General features: G+C 39.9%; 1 protein-coding gene across 6 annotated transcripts in view; it reads left to right on the forward strand.

The window, feature by feature from the left end:
• The first annotated feature begins 494 nt into the window (after window positions 1-494).
• TMEM161B (transmembrane protein 161B) overlaps window positions 495-24255 on the forward strand; it is a 37805-nt gene continuing 14044 nt past the window's right edge. For 4 of the 6 annotated variants that reach the window (XR_013542209.1, XR_012084484.2, XM_020783753.3 and 1 more), the window contains exons 1-5: window positions 559-744; window positions 14036-14139; window positions 16034-16117; window positions 18819-18916; window positions 20389-20545. Coding sequence is in view for 4 of the 6 variants with exons in the window: in XM_020783753.3 (XP_020639412.1) it covers window positions 742-744; window positions 14036-14139; window positions 16034-16117; window positions 18819-18916; window positions 20389-20545 (446 nt within the window). In the remaining 2 variants the exon portion in view is untranslated. Of the gene's footprint in view, window positions 745-14035; window positions 14140-16033; window positions 16118-18818; window positions 18917-20388; window positions 20546-24255 lie in introns of all 6 variants that reach the window. The other 2 variants (XM_020783756.3, XM_020783758.3) reach the window with 2 other exon arrangements.

Genomic DNA, 24255 nt, shown 5'->3' on the forward strand with positions numbered 1-24255 from the left:
AAGCCGTTAGTGAGCGACGCGGACAGCGCATGCGCTGAGGCGTTGGTAAGCCACCGGCGCCTCATGCGAGCTGCTCCCGCCTTGTTCTTTCTCTTTCTCAGCTTTTCAACCTTCGTACTGCCGTTTTTAGTGTCCAACCTCCGTCCCGTACCTAGCCAACCCATCTGAAGAACGTGCACACGCATGCGCCCATTGAGACAATCCTAAAGCCCGAGACGTCCCCGCTTCCCCCCGACTCTGTTTTCGTGTACCATGAGAAGGGCGACGCTGTCGTGACCTCCCCCGTCACGTGACGCCACTCCTCGCAGTCGCCCGCGCTCTGAACTCTTGAGGCAACGCGCTGCCTAGAGGTGCCTGTTCCAGAAATCCTTCATAAAGGACTTATGAATGGGGGGTGGGCAGCCAACTGTCCTCCTCAGCAATTTAAAATGTAGCGGCTACAATATTCCGTAGCGGGAAAACAGCCGTGCTTCAAGGCTCGACCGGGAGGTGCCATTCTTATTCTTTTGAGGCAACGGTGTGGACAGCTATCCTAGGGCCCTTCCTGCACTGGGTCTTGACGTGACCTCTGCGGGCTTCGGAGGCGTGAGCCGGTCAGTAGAAACCGGTGCTGGCTGGGGAGAGAGGTCTTGGTGTCTCCCCGCCCCCCGCAGGCTTCCTGCTTTCCTCGGGTCCAGTGTGGAGGATTTATGAGCTGGGTGTGGGGAGAACAGGCAAGGCGGCGGTGGCCGTTGGAACAGCATGGTGAGTCTGAAGAGTCAGGTGCTCGAGGGGCATGTCGAGGTTCAGGCTCTCTCTGGGGCTGGTTGTCACTGGTAGACCCTATGGGATTTGGAAGAGAAGTTCGTTTTTCTGAAGGTGAAGATTAAAACCTAGACACGGGGAAGGGAGTAGTGCTCTCCAAAATCATCTTCGAGGTCTAGGCGTGCCCTGTGTAAACTACTGTATTGTGGGTCTAACTGAAAAGGTTAACCTTTTATAGGCGGGACACCAACCCATCCCGGACCTTAGGTTCAGTCCACATTGCAAGCGCAGCGCTTCCCTGTTCTCGGGTATCGAGACACAGCCATGTATAGAAAAGCTTTTCCTTTTTCTGCGCAGCCAGCTTGACTGGACTTTTCGGGTGAGACTGAAATTAGTTTCGGCCACACCATGAGGTGTGTTTCGAACCAAGGTGTCTTGTGACATCGTAGAGCCTAACAGATGCGTTATATGTAACCATTAGATTTTCCAGAGCAGATCCTGCTACATCAAAAGCCTTTTGTGTAGGCGTTCTTGTTTCATAAAAGGATCAGGAAGACCTGATTAGCCAACTACATTGGAATGTTTACCTGTACTGTATATACATGCCATAGGCACTAAAGTCAGTAGCTTCATGTTACCTACAACTGCAGATTTCTTCCTGCACTTCCAGTAATTCTAATGATGTAGCTTCAAAAACAGTAGGGTTTATGTACATGTTAAGAACTGTTTAGGCTGTTTGTAATCCATTTAATAGTGCCGAACTAAACATGTACAGTCTGACAAAACAAGAGAAAGACATACATATGGTTTTCAGTACATGGTTCCATCTAGCACATGCTATGGGCCTGTAGCACAAAATGGAAGCACACATTGCCTTTGTCATCAACAAAGGACTATTGGAACCCTTGCCTTCTGTGCCAGCATAATGGCCTCATGATCTATTAGAAAGTGAAGGGGCAGCTGTAGAGGCTTTCTTCTGCTCTACCAGGAATTAATAATTGAGGTTGCCTTGTTCCCCCCTTTTCATCTTTGATTCTCCTTTTTCCTGTTATAGCATAACTTTTAGGTTTAAGTCTAAGAGTAGGGGCTGTCTTAACAATTTTTATAAGCTATATGGGCCTTTTCTGGCTGAAGAGTAACAGAAAATTACTAGCTAAGAGACAATGTGCACATTTTTCATGCAAAAGTTCCCAAGTCTAATCCTCCACATCTCTAGGATTAGGCTGCAGAAGAATTGTGCTTGAACCTCGACAGCCATTGCCAGTTAGTGTTGACAGTGCTAGGCTAGCTGGACCTCTGATCTGACCACTTCTTGTGTTCTCCTGTGAAGAGATTTCTACTCAATGTGTTTTGTGCACTGTGTTTAATAATATCACTGAATCACTGAGGCAAACTTTTCTCCTTACATTTATACTAGTGTAAATTAGATACGTACTTAATTTCATTTATAACTTGTTGGGAAAGTTTACTGAAGCACCGATAACAGTAATAAAAATTCCAGTCTTCAGTGCTGACCATGTGAAATATGAGATGTCTATATCTCTTTATCAAGAGAACTTAGAGTGCTGCAGTGACCTGTAAGTTCTTTTGTAAAGACTCCTGTGAGAAATGAATCCCTATTTCAGTTTTAAGCCTACATGCCCTATGGCAGTTTTGCACACTCTGGATTAAGGTTGCGACCAGCATATTATTTTTCCTGTAAAATTCTTGGTTTTCCACAGGTGTAGATGGTACAGACAGTGTTGTCAAATCCTCTTAGCTGTGCATTGTTGGATGTTGCCCAGTGAATCCTCCATGTTCATATGCAATATATTGTTAAATACTGAGTACCTCAATGAACAGGAAACCATCAAATACTGTCATATTCTACTTGTGTTCTTCCACTGGCTTAGCTGTTCTTTGAGAAAGGTGCTAGAGTCTTGGTTGTAATCCAGCAAGAAAGTTCTTTTTTATTTGTAGAAATTACATTCCATTTTGTATCAAATTGATACAAAGGGCAACGTACCCTCTAACATTTAGGTTTGCATGTGCGACTTTGCTCCTGCATGTGCACGCAATCCTCCCCCACCGTGCAGGGTTCTGTCATGACTGTAACCTGATGCTATCCCTGTGCAGAGGGGGAGAACAGCTGTGCGGAGGGAAGCAGAGGCATGTGCACACACGCCCAGTTTACAAGGAACCTTGATATCAGGTTAATTTGTTGTGTTGCAAAGAATGGATAAAATCTGTTGGTGACTGGAACAAGACACATTGACAGAACAATGTGCTCAAAATGTGCTGTGTAGGCTGAGGACTAATGAACACTTGGAGGCATGGAAGGGTTGCAGGGTGGAGAAGAGGAAGGGCAGGTCTCATTGCATAACTTTATGAAAACACACCTTGCTTCGTGCTATAAATCTAATATAGTAGATTGCCATTAACAACCAAAAGAAAGTACATAAGAACCCTTTAATATCAAAAGTGCAGCTTACATTATTCAGTATGGGTTGTAAAGATGTTATGATTTCAGCAGAATTGTTTTCCATTTACTTGATTCTCCTAGTAGCTAACATTACTATTACCCTGTTTCCCTGAAGATAAGACCTAACCTGAAAATAAGCCCTAGTATGATTTTTCAGGATGCTCATAATATAAGCCCTACCCCCCAAATAAGCCCCAGTTAAGTGAAACCCCGCCATCCACCATTGTGCAGCAACCAGAAGATGACATGACTGTATTTGAGTGAATGTAGATTGTTGTAATGAAAAAAAAAATCCCCTGAAAAAAAGCCCTAATGTGGTTGTTCTGGGTTTTTCGGTCTCTTTGGCCATGTTCTGAAGGTTGTTCTTCCTGACGTTTCGCCAGTCTCTGTGGCCGGTATCTTCAGAGGACAACAGCCTGTGCTCTGGTGTAGTTGGCTTGGGAGTGCAGTATTTATGGCTGTGAGATAGGCTTTTGTCTTTTCCTGTAGATGGGTGATTAGTGTGTATTGTTGTGGGTGTATTGTTGTGCTAGGGGAAGAGATTATCTGTTCCTGCGGTTGATGGGTGTCATTAGCTGGTCTTTTGTGTGTAGTGATCCCCTGTCCTTGTGGGTGGGTAGAGTCCGTTGACCTTTTGCGGTCTGTGACCCCTTTGATGTATGGACCGCATGGGGAAACTTTTGAAAAAACACAACCTACAAACAGTATTCAAGCCCACCACAAAAATACAACAAATGTTACAGTCAGCAAAGGACAGAAGGGACCCCCTCACCACCGCAGGAGTATACCGGATACCTTGCAGTTGTGGCCAGATATATATTGGAACCACAAAACGAAGCATCCACACCAGAATCAAAGAACATGAGAGACACTGCAGACTAAAACAACCAGAAAAATCTGCAGTAGCTGAACATGCCCTGAGACAAACTGGACATGAAATTCTATTTCAAAATACTGAAATACTGGACAACACCAGCAATCATTACGTCAGACGGCACAGGGAAGCCATTGAAATCCACAAGCACAAGCACAGTTTCAACAAAAAAGAGAAAAGTATGAAGCTCAACAAAACTTGGCTCCCAGCTATCAAACATACTACGTGCAAAAGGTCAACAGATTCTACCCACCCACAAGGACAGGGGATCACTACACACAAAAGACCAGCTAATGACACCCATCAACTGCAGGAACAGATAATCTCTTCCCCTAGCACAACAATACACCCACAACAATACACACTAATCACCCATCTACAGGAAAAGGCAAAAGCCTATCTCACAGCCATAAATACTGCACTCCCAAGCCAACTACACCAGAGCACAGGTTGCTGTCTTCTGAAGATGCCGGCCACAGAGACTAGCGAAACGAAACGTCAGGAAGAACAACCTTCAGAACATGGCCAAAGAGCCCGAAAAACCCAGAACAACCATTAGATCCCGGCCGTGAAAGCCTTCGCGAATATATTGAAAGCCCTAATGTGTTTTTGGAGCAAAAATTAATATAATTAATACAAATTAATATAATTATTTTTAGGAAAACACAGTAGTATTTCTAAAACACTAGTCATAAACCTGTTCTGTAGCTCTACCTGCCTAAGGAAAGTGACATCAATAGTAGCAGCTTTGATTGTTGCTAATTAGATTTACTGTATTGATTTCAGATTGCTTGCAACATTGTTTTATTATGCAGAAGTTGTACAAAATGTGAAATCGAAGTCCTGTAGGAATTTTTTGTTAGCGGAAATCTACTTCTGCCAACAATTCTATTTTTATTGCATCAGGAGAGCTTTGGAACAGAATATTAGCCATAGAAGTTTGATCATCTCTAGGTGAATGTCCACTGATATGTCTATAAACATCTATTTTAATGGCTGGGTTCTTTCTAACACCAACATGACAGTACAAGAGCCACTCCTGAATGTTTTCTTTCTCCTTTGCTTTGGTATGATTGGAAACACTTTTTGAACACAGCCCTTTCCATGCTAATATTGACCAGTTGGAGGAACACTCACATTGAAAGGAGCTTTGATTTGAACACTACCCACCTAGCTGGGGCTTCTGAATCTGCTGAAGAGCTGCAGAGGTTCCTATGCTGTTGTGAAAATGGGAAGGGCTATAGTATTACATGTTATTTTTAGGGGCAAAACTTCTTAATGTAGGCATCATAAATGTTGCATGAACAACATATCATACTTTTAAGTAAGAACCTCTTAGCCAGTGATATTTGAGAAACTAGGTCACTAAGCAGCCGTTTTCTGAAGTAATTTTTTTCTTCCAAAGATTTAGATTGTAGGAAGCAATCTTTTACACTCAGTGTATAGTAGCTCCTGTGAGGAGCAGTTTAGTTTCTGGCCTTATGCCGAGTTCTAGATTGTATAGCAAAGGCAGATATCTCAAATTTCCAGCTTAGCATTGCTGTTCAATATTGCTAAGTTAAAATTGTTTTGTAGTGAAGTCAAGATTTAATTGTCTATTTTGGTTTTTTATTACTTCCATTCCTTATACGAAAGCAAGGTCATGTGCTATCTTTATTAGACAACTAAAAAAATTCCTAGCTTTCAGTGTACACCAGTCTTAATCAGATAGTGCATCAATATATTGTAGATAGAGTGGGGGGGAATAGAAAAAACATATGAAAGTCCTAAAAGGTGTGGTAGATGTAAATGCCAGGTCTGTTTCTTAAAGATGAGTTACAGAAAGGAGGCTGCAAACGCAAATCAGATATGTAGGTTTCATATTCCATCTCTGGTGGCCATATTTAATTGGATTCTTTCTCCCAAGTCATCAAAAGGCTGCCAGGTATTCAACATTCCCCCCTTCTCTCTCACCTTCTTTTGAAACTCAGCCTTCTTCGTTATGTAAATTAAGGGGCAATTTTAGTCAGAGAAGCTGTCCATTTCTTTAGACTTAACACAGAACACCTCTCTGCACCTCTTGGTGTATGTACTCGCCCTGCACACACGTCTCCATGCATGTGTGTTGTATCTCCATATGTGCTTCTTAGGTCTGATATATTTCATTTGTCTGGAAAAAATAGTGGATTGCTAATGTGACTGGATTTTGCATGAGATTAGTTTCTTTTGACTTCCAACACAAAGTGCAAATATGCAGAAACTAAGACCTGTTCCTGTGCTTTACTTCATGTACAGCTGGGATGGGCAACCTGTTATCTTAGTCTAATTTCTTGCTACCCTTGGCCTAATTTTAAAAGACCTCTCTCAGTTATTTTAAGCTCTGGTAAGAGAAATTATCCCTCCCTAAGCAGCCTCTGGACAGCGTAGGAAGATAAGGGGTTGACAGAAAGAGAGAGAGAAGAAAAACAGGTAGCTTCACCCAAATTTGGTACAACTCCCTCTGCTGTTGGCACATGCTCCCCCCAGAGTTTATTTAGAAGGGAATGGATACCTTAGTGGAAAAAGCTCCTTGTCCCAATATAGAAGCTATACAAAGAGAAGAGTGAAGCTAAGCAAATCAGTCTTGAGGCTCCAAACTCAGTTATAGGTGTGTGCATAGAGTTGAGATGTTTTGTAACTACTGATGCTGAATCACTACCTGCTTTTGAAGCTGAACCTTAAACATGCCTAGTTATCTCAGGTGTGCCAGTTTTCTCCTTTGAAACAATGGTGATCATCACTGCTTTTCAGGTGAGGGCCACTTTGGTTCTAGGTACCACCTCAAAACTACTTGGGGTTGAGATGATGGTAGGTCTTCCCTTGACTGGGAATGCCCTTTGCATCCTGGTCAAGTTAAGCAGCTGATGTTGTTTATGGACCTCAGCAGGTGTCTTATCTCCATTTCTCTCCATACCATAACAGCAAGATGACATCAATCACCACACATATAAATTCTAGCTGGCTTATTTGGTTTCTGGATTTGATCTTTTTCTCTTCACTGAGAGAAGCTTTATTCTGCTCAGTGTTGCAAAATTTCTGAGGACAAATCCACATTGTGCATTCTAACATATTTATTTTCTTGCTCACCTTTGATGATTATATAGTATATGGACCATTTCCTAGCACAGCTCCTGCACAGCTGTCTCCTTCTCATGAACCTGTTACCTGATAATTGTCAGGTTGCAAATTTCTTCACTTTGTACTCCTGAAGCAGACTCTGCTAATTGAGATTACAGTGGCCAAACCATCACTACCATAAATAGGACAAAGCTGAAGAGCATCTACTTCAGAGAATCAAAAGAGATTTTATTGTTGTCTTATTTATGGGATTAATATCCCACCCTTCTTCCAAAGATGGCTCACAATTATATTAATTAAAAATGATTTGTTTGAAAACAATAGCAACTACTAAAACCAATTACATTAAAAGCTCACTTTATAATAATTAAAACAAAGTTAACAAAAAATTCTTAGAAGAATACAGCACTAAATGAGAGTGGAAACAGATCCCACTGAGATGATTTGCACCCAAAAGTGTTCCCTAGACCTTACAGTATGTAGCATTTGTACTTGCAACATGTTCTCAATAATCATTTATTATTTTTTTCACTGTCAACCTTGTTCTTCTTGCTCTGTGTCCTTCATATTTAACCTGTATTGTCAACTGCCTTTTGCTTATCTAGAAACAGTACCTTGCATGATGTTGTCCCAGAGTGGCTGACCTCTAGATAGTCTTACAGTGCAAATGGTAAATTATCTTCAAAGGAAGTGCTACTAGTTCAGTCAATATTAGATACAATTGTATGGAGTAAATATTCTTGTAATTCAGTAAGTTGAATAAGTAAGTAATCTGACTATATTGTCATCATTACATTTCATGATACCTTTGGTCATCACCTGTTATTAGTTAATGTAGGTTTCATTAATATTAACAGTGCAAGTAAGCCATGAAGTACTGAGGGGTCAACCTTGCTACCTACTGTTATTTTTGAAAAGCTTACTTGGATGTGTTAGGACTTTGAATTGCTAACTTGGATGTGTTAGGACTTTTCTTGGTGCTGTACAGTAGTCTCAAGGTCAGATAACATCAGGGTGGATTTGATTTAAATCCAGTCAATTTAAATAATGGTTTAAGTTACTGGTGAGTGAGACTCAAGTTAAATAATGATTTTTTAAATGTAAAGACTCATTCTTGCTGGTAGTTATAATCTTTAATATTTGCATCCAGATGAAGATTTCATATTTAGAATAATAACCTGCCAGATTAGTAAAACAGCTATATCAGAACAGATGTTAGTTTAATAGGTTAATCATTAATATTTGGAGAACTAGTTAAATTGTTTTATTTAACAAAAAATAACATTATATACTGTACATATTCTTGTATTTGTTTAAACATCAATGTGTTCATTGTTTGTACACAGATCTGCAGAACAACAATGAGATTAAAGTCTTCTCCTGAACTTTGTTCATTTTATACCATTTTACTCTGAAAAAGCGCATTTTATCTCAGCTTGTATAACTTGGATTAATTGAATTAGTTTACCAAAAATTCTAAATATTGCATGTACTGTACAGCTTTATTCTACATAAGTTCTATCTTATGCTGAATAACTTTTGAACTATAATGTATCTTGAATAGAAAACTATCTTTTGATAAAGTCTCCCTTCAAAAGCATTTCATTAAAATAAATTTGATTTAAATAAAAAAATCTAATTTAAAATTTTAAAAAATCTATTTTTTTAAATAATCAATTTTAATCCACCCTGGATAGCATGTATCTTCAATTCAGAAAGGAAAGAAGCATTCATTCTCTGTTGATAGATATTGGCCAGGCTTGGGGACAAGTCATCATTTTATGAGGACTTTAGCACAATTATTTTATTGAGCATTTCTGCTGTATGGATGAACTTGGACATTAATTCTGAAAGCCACATGTAAAGTGACCTAACCTGTACATAACCAAGCATCTTAAAAATTGAGCTGGGTTTGGTAGCCAAGCCAAAAACTGTGATTATTAGAATCCTGTGCCTCGCCTTGTCCCTGACCTCATGTTTTGGTTCCATGCAATGTCAAGGCACAATCTTGCGGACTTACGTTTGGAGCTAGTAAAAGTAGCAGGAATTTGTTCTGGGGGTTTGCCAATGAATTCTACATGATGTGCCAGCAGAACATTGAGGATAAAACCCACAAATAGTTACAGTTTGAATACTGCAATTGGAATAAATCACTTAGTTAAGGCACCTAGAACACTAGCTAGTTAGGTTTCATCATATGAATTTCAGTTGTTGAAGCCGAAAGATGCAGTCAGGGTTCTTGGAAAAGCTCAGCCAATAGCAGTATGCATGATCCTGGTACTAAACATCAGAAGCAAGCAATCAGAGCTGAAAGTAACTGAGCTTTGATTGGTTGGTTCAAAAGTTTATTACTTCCTTGTTACAAGAAGAGGTGATCTATATTAAACTGCTGTAGACAAGGTGTCCCTTGAAGGAAGCAGCCATACAACTGTTCCTTCAATGAACCTCTCATTACCCCAAGGATTATAGTTACTAGTTGTCTGGTGCAAATATTCCCTCTTTGGAGGCAACACTCAAGGGAGTGGTGGCTGTGATAGCTCCAGGCTTTCTTTATTGAAATTAGGGTTTGGCATAGAAACTGTTTTTACTCTGACAGACATAATAAGCGAGGAGAGAAATGAGAAACTATTCAAACTCTTAACTCTTGTCATAGGGTCCCACAGGGTTTCATCTTGTCTCCAGTACTAGTTAGGATTTATATGAAGCTGTTACGCAGATGGAATCCAGATTTTGGAACTAGATGCTGCCAGTGCATTGTTGACAGCTCATCTGCTTCTTGTGTAAATCAGATGGGCCAGTAGAAGATCTTAAGGGCCTGGGCTTATTAATATGTTAGATATTGGGTTACTTGGCTGAAACTCAACCCTGTTAAAATGGAAGCAGGTGGTTAGTTGATTAGGAAAAGGATTTCAACTTGTTTTGAGTGGGATTGTGAACAATGAGGGTCACATTTTAGGAACACTCATTTATCCTATTTTTTTCAGTTGAATCACAGATGTTCTTCATAGTGTAGATCAGTGGTGTCGAACTGTGGCCCTCCAGATATTCTTGGACTTCAACTCCCAGAAGCCTTCACCACCACCTCTGCTGACCAGGATTTCTGGGAGTTGAAGGCCAAGAACATCTGGAGGGCCACAGTTTGACACCACTGGTGTAGATCATTGTTTCCCAACCTTGGCTCCCCAGATGTTCTTGCACTAAAATTCCCAGAAGCCTTCACCACCACCTCTGCTGACCAGGATTTCTGGGAGTTGAAGGCCAAGAACATCTGGAGGGCCACAGTTTGACACCACTGGTGTAGATCATTGTTTCCCAACCTTGGCTCCCCAGATGTTCTTGCACTAAAATTCCCAGAAGCCTTCACCACTAGCTGTGCTGGCCAGGATTGCTCAGAGTTGTAATCCAAGAACATCTAGAGACCCAAGGTTGGGAACCACTGGTGTAGATTGTGTTCTGCCATTAAGTTGTGATCTTTCCTGGACAGAGATAGCCTGGAAATGCTGTTTTTTCATTCTGCTACCATCCTGCTCAGTTGTATTTTTGACTATTCTTGAAGAGTTTTACTTGGTTCAAGATGCTGCTGCTGAGCCTGCAAGTGGTGCTGGAGGAGACTGCAGCAGTAGCAGGAGGCAGAGACTGAGGCAAAGGAGCAGCCACGCTCGGTCTTGTGGCTGCCCATTGACTGCTGCCGCTGTCATCCGATCACCTCCTCCAGTGATGATCTCCTTCATGCAGGGGACAAGGCGGCAACGTGAGCTGGAGGTAAGCCCCGGCAGTGGCGCTGGAGGGGGTGATCAGATGGCTGAGCGCAGCTGCTCCTCTGCCTCTGTTTCCTGCTGTTGCCTTCCATGTATAAACAACCATCAATTTTTCCTCTAGTTATTTTAGGAAAAAGAGTAATTTTATATACAGAAAAATATGGTATATTCATTTCTTACTTTTATATTTTGTATAATTCATTATTGTTTTATTGAACATATGTCCTACAATAAATAATAACGGGAGGAGGGATGTAAATATCTCAAATAATTGCTCTAAGTGTGTTTGTGATGTAATGACTAACAGTTACCGCCTTTCATCTGTGAGGTTGCTGGCCAGCTGTGGAATGATCTGTTTTTCTCTGCAACTCCCAGGTTTAGGGAAGAGACTGGGACATGCCATAGGTACAGAGATGCATTTACTTTGGGAATTCTGGCTAAGAAACTGTGAGATGCTGAACAAGATAATATTTAATGACTTATTCAGTTAATTTTGTATGTTGTAAACTGCACATTTAGGGGAATGGAATCTGAGCATAGATGTTTATGTGGTGAATCAAGATGAACTGAAACAGTGAAGCCCAATGTAAGCAGTGTGTCTTGTAGCACAGTTTGGCAGCAAACATTAAATTAGGCCTAGATGTATGAAGGGGGCAGTCTTAGATTCATTATGCTATGCAGTTCTGAAAGGGGTGGAGTAGGTGTTTAGGGATGTGCATTTTATTGGCACACTGCATTTGTTTACAATAGGAAATGATGGTGGTACTTGGTTGGTTCATACTATATAAACATAATACCTGTGTGGTGTAGGAACACAGTAACCAGAATCCTGTTGGTATTTGCATAAGTTTGCATAACTTGTTCTGTTTAACTGCAGCTAATTAATTAGGAGCCAGAGTACATCTTGGTTACACAATTGATGTTGTGGCCAGGGAAGTAACTAAGGTGTAGTCTAGCACCTTGTTTAGTACCTTGACAAATTATGCAAACACCAGTAGAATTCCTGCCATTACCTGCTGTTTTGTAAATTTTGTTACATGCCATCAAAGTCTCCCCAATCTATGGCGACCCTATAAATGAGTGGAATCCAAAGTGTTCTGTCATTAATAATTCTGCTTATCTCTTACAAACTCAAGGCTGTGGCTTCCTTTATGGGGTCAGTGCATCTTATATTTGGTTTTCCTCTTTTCCTGCCGTCTTCAGCTTTTCCTAACATTATTGTCTTTTCCAGCAAGTCTTGTCTTTTCATGAAGTGCCCAAAGTACAACAGCTTCAGTTTTATCATTTTTTTAGAGAGAGAGATTTCATGCTTTATTTGATTTTGGACCTACTTGTTTGTAAACAACATTAACTGTTTGTAAATACAGTTGACGATGACCCCACTTGACAACAAAATCACTTTACAATGCCTTTTTTGCGATCGGTATAGCAATCGCAAATTGGCTCCAATGGGCGATTTTTGTTTAATGTGGTCCCTGCTTTGGGAACCTTTTTTTCGCTTGATGACGATTAAAAACAGCTGATCGGCAGTTTGCAAAATGGCTCCCCGCTATTTTCTGGACCGATTCTTCGCAAGACAGGGATCGAAAATGGCCGCCCTATGGAGGCTCTTTGCTGGACGATGAGGTATTTCCCCCATTGGAATGCATTGACCGGTTTTCAGTGCATTCCAATGGGGTTTTTTCCGCTTGATGACGATTTTGCTGTACAGCGATTTTGCTGGAATGCATTATCGTCGTCAAGCGGGGCACCACTGTAGTGTTTTAGTCAGCATGTAGTGATGTTTTGCACACCAAAGTAGTACTAAGATCTCACATTTTAAAAATTTAAATATAGTATACTGTATTTGAGTTTCAGATATGCAGATCATTACATCTTTCTTGTCGGCATATCTGCCATTGGCCACCTGCAAATAAGGGACTTGCCTCGAAGTGTGGTGGGTATGTGCCCTGGTGTTTTGTGCAGCCATGCTTTGTCAGGTACATATATTCAGAATGAAAATGGAAACAAACTTGGAAACCATTCCAACTTGTTCCAGTGGAGACAAGTGGAGAACTGCAAATGAAGCCAATCTGGAGGCTGGGTGTAAGAATGGAGGCAAGTAAAGCACATTACTGTGTCCAGTTCCCTTTAAAAAGCAAAAATAAAAGAAATGTGGGCATTTATGTAATATTTGCTGTCCTGCAACTGTATGCTAAATGGACAAACAACTAAATGGCTGAAATCCTGTTGCATGGCATAGAAACTCACACTAGAATAGGCCTAAAGCATTGGCCAGTGGTTCCCAAACATTTTGGCTTCATGGCTCCCTTCATTTTCTGAACACTGGCTGCAGCTCCTTTTGCTCAGAGAGGTCATCGGGGCTCTCTCCCCCACCAGGAGCGAGATCTCCTCCTCCCTTTCCCCAGTATCCCCAAAGGCCTGCATCCTTCCAGTTCCTGATGCAGGAAATTCCTGAGGCTACCCAGTAAGCATTTCCACTGGGGACCATAAAGATGCGGAAAGGAGAGGCAGATACACAACCTCCATTTCCTGTTCCTGTTAGACATAGAACTATGAAAGCTATAGAGGACCTTTCATAGAGCTATGAACAACCTCTCTATAGGCTTCATAGCTCTATGTTGTATCTCTTCCTGCGTCGCTCCTGCCTGGGATTCACTGTGCACTCTGGAGCCACAGCACACAGTTTGGGAACCCCTGACTTTAGCAATCTCATAAGTCAACTTCTGTGTAAGTTCTGTCAATTCAAATGAGCCTACTTTGGTTAAGACTTGCTTAGCATAATAAGTCACAACTAGAGTAGGCCCACTTGAATCAGTGGAAGTTAAGGAGTTGACTTTCCTAATCCCCACTAATTCATTGGGCTTACTCTAGTGTGACTTGCTCCACTAAGCAATAGGATTTTGGCCAGTGTGTGTTTTATTCTTAGAAAACCACATTTTTAAATTCTTCCTCAGTGCCTTTGTGGAACAGTTAGGATTAGTAAGCACACATTCATTTACAAGAAAACTGCAGTTGACTTTAGGGTTGTTGTGAAAGGCAGCTTCAAAATAGAAAAGTTTGTTCCAGCCCTTTAACATACATCAGCTTATTCCTTCACAGGGTGTGATAGGTGTGCAGCTGGTGGTTACCATGGTGATGGCTAGTATTATACAGAAGATCATACCTCACTACTCTTTTGCCCGATGGCTCCTCTGTAGTGGCAGGTAAGATAAGAGGAACAAATTGAACATTTGTCAAAGTGAGTTCTGACCCATGAAAGCTTAGACCATCATAAATTTGATAAGATTGTAAACTGTCCTAGGTCTCTTTGTTGTAATTGTCCTATTCTGTAGGCTGTTTGAGTTTGGCTGGATACAAATTGTTGTGATGTGCAGATCTGGAAAATCTTGTTCATAGTAAAATAGTAGTTTTCAATCTTCTAAAGATTAAATTAGATTATAGAGAAGACTAGAGATTATCATTATGTTGTAGTTTAAGATCTAGCTGAGAAATGTAGTATGCCTTGTTTTACTAATATATTTTCTATTCATTCATCTACTTCTTGACAGATGCCATGTTTTTCTGCAAAAAGTAGTTTATGTTGTATCTGAGTACTTCAACAAAATGAAAATGCATTTCCTTCATAACTACGTCTGTAATTAGTAATTGTGTGTCCTATGGATGAAAGTGAGATTTGAAATTATAGGAAATAAGAGAATAGTTTATTCAGAAAGCAAATAATCAGTAGTGACAGCCGTAGTATTTGTGTTAAACTCCAGCAGTATTTAAGGTCATTAGTGTCTATATTCCTTAATTATTTTGTTAAGAAATATATCTAGGTTGTTCATAAACTCCCTAAATTCTTAAAATTAGTCATGAATTTCTTTTTGGATGTTTTGCTCCTAATGTTTTCTGTTACAATTAAACAGTTCAGAAAAAAAATAGTTTTAGCATCATAATGCTGGATACTATTCTGCTGATTTAAATTCTAGATAAAAGAATTAATATCTGTTAAAACAATTCCAGGATAATAGGTTATAGATGCTGATTAAAGAATACACCATGTAGTGATAGTCAAATCATCCGAAAATGTGGGCAGCCCAGGTGTTCAGCTGGGTAGCATTTACCAGCTAATAATTGGTTGTTTTCTATTCACCTTAAATTACTTCAGTTTCAAGTAGGCCCTAATTGATAAGTGAATCTGAGACATGTGGCAGGACTGTAAGAGCCAGGTGGCTGGTTGAGAAATGCAGGGGAGGCTTTTGAGAGCCTGGCACTCATCCTCAGCAGCTGCTTGTCAACCCAGACAGTTGCTCAAATACCACACTGTAGGGGACAGGTGGGAGCACAATATAGGCAGAAGAAATGATGCCGCATAGGCCTAGCTAAGTGTTAAAGCACCAGCATCCTTGCTGGTCCATTGTAGACTCCTTTGGGGATTTGACAGCTGCTCATGGATATCCTCAGAAAGTGTCATAGGATATTGGGAGTGTTGTCATTAGCTCAACTGCATAGTAGACATTTTGTATGTTGACAGTAACTGTTTGACCCCTCTGTCCAAAGTACCTGTCAAAAATAATAGATGTAAAGACATTTAACATAATTTCCCCATTTTTATTTTGAATTTAAGAATTAAATATGAAATTGGGTTTCAGTAGTAATTTGATAGAAGAAAAATGTCAAAAGTGAGTCACTAGGAAAAAACAGACTTGCTGAACCTGGAGCCAGAAAAGGGGAGAAGAGTATGGATAGTCTGCCTCCAGTCTAGAGGTTGAAGTGGTCACTGGGTGTATTTAAAACTATTTTCCAAACTCATTTGTTGAGTCTTAAAGGCTTTTAACTAGTTTTTATGAAGCACCATATATGAATCCTGGTATCCAAGTACAATATTCTTTTCAGATGTGTATGCAAAAGTAATGCCTATATGGAAACACTTTCTTATGATTTATTGGTATATAGAGTACAAGGCAATGTTTATATGAGAAAATGTGTGTCCTGTCATATATCACCTGGAAATGAACAATTTTTCTAAGCAGTGAAAAAGCCACTACTTTGAAATTCAGTCTGATGAGCATCATCTGTATTTTTCTTGGTGTTTGTTTTGTTGACATTGTCTAGTTTGCGATGGTATCTACACCCCACCGAAGAAGGACTACGTATTCTTGCAGGAAAACAACAAAAAGGAAAAGGCAAGAAAGATAGGTAAGAAAACAAACAATTTGAGCGCGTCATTCATTTTCAGCCCCTGTTTTCCAGCAGTAAGGTGGGTGTGGTTTACCTGCCTTTCTGTAAGGTCTTTGAAAAAAAAGGAAAATATTTATTGTGCCTTTGATAAATTGTACAAATGAATAGGGAATGTTTGCTCCCTAATACCTTGACGTGCAAATGAAACTTGAGAAAACTCTGGGTTCCTATGGGAATTTATCGGGAGCAAAAGAAAAGGGGACAGGGAGGGAATTGCTCCAAGAATACTTTCCTTCCCATCACCTCTATTTCTCTAAAGAGCTAGGGAAAGTTTGAGTCAGGAGGAAAAGGAAGGAAGCACAACAGGTTTGGGATTGGTATCTGCTTGTTTCCTTTGTTATAAGTATGTTTATATTGTTTATAGTTTCCTGGAAGTAATTAAAACAGTAAAAAAAAATAGTAATAAAATGATCAAGTAGGGCAGCAACTAAAAGCAGAACCAGAATAACACCAGTAATTGTACTGAAAATTTCCTTGAGCAAATAAGTATAAGAAAACACAATTGCTGCCCAACTTGCAATGAATATCATTGCTAAGAAAGTTCCAGTGACAGGAGCTACCTCTGATGTGGTGTTCCGTCATAAGCCACTAAGTGCCTAACATTAGCAGGAACAAGCAGCGGGGGCATGTAGACTGGCTTTCACTAAAGATTTTATCATTTGGCTTTGGAAGGTGGTAAATCTGTCCCAAGCTGTTAAGGACATTGCAGGTAATGACCAGCACTTTGAATTAAATCCAGAAACAATCCAGAAGACAATGCAGTTAAAAAGAAATCAGCAGTGTATGTTTGCACTTAGTAGTCTTGCTGCAATATTTGGTTTCTGAACTGTCTTCAGCTCAATATTAGTGCATTGCAGTTGATCAGGTAAGACATTACCAGAGCACAAATCACTGTGACTAAGCTACATCTTTGTCTGGTAGTGGCTCCAGGTGGTGCACCAGCTTCGGCTTCTGAAAAGTGTTTTGTGCCACTGAAGCCTATCCTTTAGGGAGGGGATAATAATCTGCTGAGTAGTCATGTAGCAAATGACATGTGGATGAATAAGATTAGGAGGCATGATAGAGAGACTGAAACTTGTGGGAAGAAATATTAATCTTTTGCTGCTGAACAGCTCACACTGGTTATATGAACTTCTATAGGTTTTTTCCTATATAAAATTGTGAGGGAAAGAAATTTGTTTTCTGCAAAAAGGAACCAGTAGATTTAGTTAGTTATCAGATATGTGATACACAGTAAAGTTTAGGAAGGAAAGGCACAGAAATAAGAAAGGGAGGACATTTTAGTGATGTAAACTCCCCAAGATTGTTATATCTGTCCATTGAAGACAGATATAACAATCTGGGGGAATAGGGAATTCCTCTAGAAAATGCAGGCTAATTTCGAGTGCTGGGCTCCTTTTGTTAAACCTCTGAGATCTTGTGTCCCCTTCATTTCCAGAGTTATATAATTCAGATTTGTACATATGTTTCTAAAATACTTGGATATAGAGTGATTGTGATGGTTATCAAGTTTAGGGAGCTCTTCTATACCCACTTAGCTACACTATCTTGTTTATTCTGGAATGGGTGAACCCAGGGGAGTCAGTTGTGGTAATGACTATGGAAATTTCCTGGCACCAGTGCCTCCAATCTACTTACACTTGCAGGGAGTCCACAAACCCACAAGCCCAGGGACCCAGAACCAACACACCCACCTTGCACAGTAGAGCTGCCACCACACCCACAAAAATACTAAAACTTATGTTGCTGATCAAGATAAGACCTGGTAGCCCCCTGAGCCAAAAACTCAGATAGCTAGTTGAAGATATTTTTATATTAAAGACAGTAAAAAACCAAAAGAATAATTGGAGCAAAATACAACTTGAAACAAAGCTAAGACAATTAAGAGAACACACCAAAAACCAATAAAGCTAATCTAATTAATACACATTAGTGTAGGGTCAGGATTGTTCTAAAGCATACACGGAATGCATCCTTCCAGGCATGGCATAGCACAGCAGCTGAGCATGGCATCTTCTGAAAGGTAAGCTTAACCAACTAAAGTAACTTCTGATCCCCCTTTTATACAGTAAACATCCAGACCCTTCCATATGATCTGCCAATCAGGTTTTGCGTTCTCTCGAATATTCACAAAGGCGAGAACACTTTCTGCACCCCTCCTTTCACATAGCTGAAATCGTCTTCTAATTAGCGCAGCACTAGGGAAGAAGCTGACATGGCCTTGAATGCCTTACAAGAGATAAGGTGTTACTCCCTTCTTGTTACTGAGCAGACATTGACCTTACTTTCTCAGCCAGCTGTTCCCACAAAGAAGCCTGCATTTTCTAGAGGAATTCCATATTCCCCCAGTTTCTCAATTTCTTCACAATGATGGTGCCAACAAATAAAAATTTTCAACTTATAGAAAAGAAATGGATAATCTTCAGGAGGCCAAGGACCAATTTTCAGTCTGGCTGGTAACATGAGGCTCTCACACTCTTAAATCTGCCAAAAATCAGTTCAATCTGGCACTGAAACAAAACAAAAAATAGTAATGTAGCTTTCCATCCCTGCTCTCAACTTCATAGAAGCTATTTTGAACTAATCATTTGATACTAATAGATATGAAAGAACTTAAATGAGTTTTGGTCTGATTTCTAACTTCTGCGTATCTTTGCAGGAAATACAATGGTCACATTGAAAACAAACCATTAACCATTCCTAAAGACATTGATCTGCAGCTGGAAACAAAATCTATTACTGAAATAGATGCGTTAGGTAAGGGCTGTGATCCCAATAATTTATGTGTTGTTATACATTTGTTTTCTTCCTCCTAAATGTGTGATGATATTGTAAAGGTAAAGGTTCCCCTTGACAATTTTTGTCCAGTCGTGTTTGACTCTAGGGGGCAGTGCTCATCCCTGTTTCCAAGCCATAGAGCGTTTGTCCAAAGACAATCTTCCATGGTCATATGGCCAGTGCAACTTAGACATGGAACGCTGCTACCTTCCCACCAAGGTGGTCCCTATTTATCTAATCGTATTTGCATGCTTTCGAACCGCTAGGTTAGTAGGAGCTGGGACAAGTGATGGGCGCTCATTCCATCACGTGGATTCGATCTTACATCTGAAGGTCTACAGACCTTGCAGCATAGAGGCTTCTGCGGTTTAACCCGCAGCGCCACCACATACTTTAAAACACAGTCTTTTAAAGAATATGATTCCCTACAAAACTACAATTATTAATCCTAACATCCAGTGACTTTTTTTAGATCTCTGTAAAACAGAACATGGAGTCAGACTATTTGGTATAATGTAACAAATGTTTTTGTAATGTATTTTAATGCTTTGTTTACACTGTTAATGTATATTTTGTTATTTTTATTTTCTATTTTTGTCAAATTGTATTTTAATTATGTTATCTATATGTTGTAAACTGTCCAGAGTGGCCTTTGGCCAGATGAGCGGTATAGTCAGTCAGTCAGTAAAACACATGTTGAGTAAAGATCAGGTCACACAATGCCTAGTTTACTTGGGCAGGGACTGGAAATAACATCTTCTGCCCGCCGGTATGTATGGCTGGTCCAAATGTTGGATCTGAATCTCCCCATCCTCATGCTGGTTGCTGATACTAGTAATTCGTGGAAATGTAAATATTTTTCTGTTGCTCTCAGTACCCTCTCCCTGGCTGAATTTTAACTTTTTCTAAATTGATGAGAATTGGCCATTATTCCTGTTATCTTTTGTTGGGTTAGGGTTTCTTGACTTTCAAGTCCCATAGGTTGAGAAGCCTTTTTCCTAAGCTAAACCTTTGCTTAGTCCTGAAAACCAGATAGTTCATATTTGAAGGCTTCAGCTGATTTTTTTTAAAAAAGTATTTGAATATCCATTGGTGTTTTAACTCTCGCTTTAGCTTTGCTTCGGTACTTTTTCATTGAAATACTGTTTTTAAAAACACCAAGTAGGGTTTCTTTTTGAATTTCAGCTCTTGCCATGTCAAATCTAGCATTATTTTCTAGAAATCCCATCTGCTGTGTGTGCATCTGTATGTGTTTCAAATTGTGATATGTTTTCCCAGCAATCTAATGTTGTGTGCTTATAATTTAAAAAAAAACACACACCACAATTGTGGTACGACTGTATGGACAACTTGCATCTGCTTGAATGTTTAGAAACCACAGCTGTAGAAGTTATCTTTGAAAATTCTCAGTCTGCATGTTTCAGTTACCAAATGGCCATTTTATGTTTCAGCCTTACATTATTTTCCTGAGTATCAGTGGCTGGTGGACTTCACTGTTGCAGCTACAGTGGTGTATTTGGTAACTGAAGCCTACTACAACTGGATGAAGCCCACACAGGAAATGAATATCAGCATAGTCTGGTGTCTGCTTGTTCTGGCTTTTGCAGTGTATCCTTTTATAGTGTCATGGCTTTTTGGTTCATCTTCTCAAAAAGGTGATCCTATGTTTTGGGAGAATCTCAGGATGTAATTTTCTTTTTAAAAATTGAAACAGGAAACATTGCAGTAGTATTTCTTTAAACCATTGATGAAAAACCTGTGTTGTACAGATGTTGTTAAATCACAGTGACCATAATCTTTGCCCGTTGGTCATGCTGGTTGGGGCTAAAAAGATCTGGAATCCAGTAACATCCAAAAGCCCAGTTTTTCTGAGTCTTAGTCTGACACTATCTGCTATACCATGTGTGTGGAAATTCTATTGTGAAGCTTATGCTGTGTAAGGCTGATGATGAATTGGCAAGGTTTTGGAAATAAAACATTTCTGATTCCCCCTGCTAAGGTCCTGAGGCTCCCGTGGGATTCATTTTGTTGTGGAGAATCCATTGGGAACCTCAAGAAAAGGAGGAATCTTGAAATATTGCTGAGATTACTGTCTTGTTTCTGCCTTTCCCCCCCCGAAGGATAGCTGACTTCCATAGATGATGTGGAATAATACTAATGATAGTTTTGAAATTTGCCTAAACAGTACCCATGTAATATCACATGGGGCCTTGACAGATACAGAGTTCATAAACAGGGATAGTTTTGCAAGATACCGTACCATTGTTTAGTTAACTTGTTTTAACAATAAGGATAATATAGACAAGTAACAACAAGTAACTCTAGAGCAATCTTGATCACTAAGATTGTAAATATAAAACGTTTTGAAAAGCCAAACATTTCCAGAAGAAAGTGGAGGGCGAGGAGTAGAGATGGGGGTATTTGTATATGAATACCCCCCACAGGTGCACATAATGAGGGTCTGGCCCCCTTGGGCCAGACTGCCCACTAATGATTTCACCGCTGCTGTGAGCTCCACTGAGCCTTCCTATCACTCTGTTGCTTTCGATAGATTAGGCAGTTCTGGCAGAAGGCAGGATGACGAGCCTCTCTGCCGGGTTGTAGAGTGGCTAATCCATTGCGACCAATGGAGAGATAGGAAGGCTCCATGGAGCTCGCGGCAGAATCGTGAATAGTCGGTCTGGCCTCAGGGGGCTGGACCCTTGTTATCTGCACCTGTGGGGGTATATTTGCATACAAATACCCCCATCTCCAGTGAGAAGTAATTTTGAAGTCATTCAACTACCTGCTTATGCCTCTTCAAGATAAAAGTGATTGACTATCACACATGAAGCCAACACATCAGAACCCTACCCCTCCTAGGTTTCTTCTAGATAATTTTGGCTTTTCAAAAGGTTTTATCTTAGGAGTTCCCTGTGTCACATTCCTCGTCAGAATGGTTTATCACTCCAACAGTCCGTGTTTTGAAATATTTTCTTCTGCCTAGCTCTGCAAATAGTCATTGTTACTCAAAGACTGATAAATATTCCTTGTGGTAACATATAGTTGCTGGCACAAGTTGCATAAAACATATTTTTAGTCATAGGGATCAAGATTGCTTCAGAGTTACTGTGGGATACTGGTATCTGCATTTAGTGCACCTGTTAAAACAGGTTACTAAACAATGGCATAATATGTTGTAAAATTGTCCTTGTTTATAGACTCTGTATTGAGGGCATGGTTTTCAAACTTTAATACACGTTACAATTATTTACACAGGCAGTGTTTTTAAGAGACCAAATCATAACATGCTAAGATAGGACTTAGAATTGGAATTCCGTTTCTTTAGTAGAATCTAAATAGAAGTGCACTAAATAATTGGGTTGCAATAAAATTAGGTTTTCTGTCTGTAGTGACCCATATGGCACAGCCTGCAGCAGAAGTCATAGTTATGAATGACATATACTAAAAGAAGCTATTGAATGCTGGTGGCTATTGTAGAGGAATACCACTGGCAGCAATCTATATATAGTAATTTTCCTCTCCTTTGTAGAAAGATCTCAGCATGGGCCAACTTCTGCGTATCTGTAGGCTTTGCTGTCAAAGAGAAGACCCTGGAAAAATCTTAACTGTGGAGTTTAGGCAGAGAAATGAAGGAAAAGTCAATTTGCTTATGGCTATATAGATTGTTCTAAGCTGTTACTTGGCATTTTCTTGATGGTTTGGGGAGGCACTCGCTTAAAATAAGACATTTGCTAACTCTGAAATAGAATACGCAATGAAATCCTTATATAAAAGGGTTTTTTCTCACTAGTTCTCATTTTCTTTTCCTCAAATCTTAACTATTCTGTTTGTCATCTTGTCCTTACATGCTCAATCCCTTTCAAAAGCCAAAAATGAATAAGAAAACAGGAATGGTTCTCTTTGGCCTCACACTGTAGCTGATTGAGATGATTTCTGAGCATGTGTCACTGGGGAAGGACTGGAGCCTTTTCAGTGATAGCACACTCCTTGTGGAATACTTTGTCAGCAGAGATTGATCAGATTGCAACACTGCCCTCTTTTAGACAGTATCTAAAAACTGGGCTGTTTAAAAAGTATATGGTTAAAAATCCTTACAGCCTCCATTGACGTGTTAGCCTTTATGGTTAATTCCTTATTTTATGGACATGTCACAGTTGTTAGGATTTTAAAGGTTTTGTTAAATGCGGTGCACTTGCAGGGAAATTAATGAGATATAACCTTCATAGGTAAATGACAAAACAAACCCTGTGAACTCTTATGCCTGCTATGTGATCAAAAACAAACAAAATGCAGAATAATAGCATTGGGAGATACCGTAATTATCCTTTTGCATGTATATTATTAGGTAAAGGCAAAGGTTCCCCTTGACATTTAGTCCAGTCGTGTCCGATTCTAGGGTGCGGTGCTCATCCCTGTTTTCATGCCATAGAGCCAGCGTTTGTCCATAGACGGTTTCCATGGTCACGTGGCCAGCGCAACTAGACACGGACTGCCGTTACCTTCCCACCAAGGTGGTACATATTTATCTACTCGCATTTACATGCTTTTGAACTGCTAGGTTGGCAGGAGCTGGGACAAGCAATGGGAGTTCACTCCGTTGCGTGGATTCGATCTTACTACTGCTGCTCTTCTGACCGTACAGCCCAGGGGCTTCTGCGGTTTAACCCGCAGTGCCACCACGTCCCACATGTATATTATTATGTATGCATTAACAATAGCAAGAGTCTTCTTTAAAAGGTTTAATAAATCCAGCAAAATGACAACAATAAGAAACATAGTTTCAAAAACCTTGGGACATCATATTGGGTAAAATATCAGCTTATGGAAAGGAAGAAAATATAAATGCTTCTGCATTTTTTATGAATAAACAAATATTTATGACAGTTATATAATCATGATTATTTGAAGCTATTAAGCAGATAATATGGTTGAACTGTATATAAAAATGCTGAGAAGTCAGTCAACAGTGCGCTAAGCTGCAAATCAGGAATCTTAGGCATTCCAACTGTTTTAAATTTTAAGGATCCTCCTGTCCCAGTGGTTAAACTGCAAAATTGCAGTCAAGACTCTGCTCATGACCTGTATTTGATCACAACAGGTAGCCTTAACTCAGCCTTCAAGCCTTCTAAGGTTGCTAAATTGAGTTCCCAGCTCACTGTGAAGAGGAGGCAGTGTATAGCTTGCATAATTACAGTAAATTGTAAACTACTCAGAGAGTGCTTTAAGCACTATGGGGTGGTATATAAGCAGCACACTTTTGCTTTAAATTTCAAGTCACATCAGCCCAACCAGCATCTTAGCAGTAAAATATTATG

Source organism: Pogona vitticeps, chromosome 2 (assembly GCF_051106095.1).
Source record: "Pogona vitticeps strain Pit_001003342236 chromosome 2, PviZW2.1, whole genome shotgun sequence".
Lineage (NCBI taxonomy): Eukaryota > Metazoa > Chordata > Lepidosauria > Squamata > Agamidae > Pogona > Pogona vitticeps.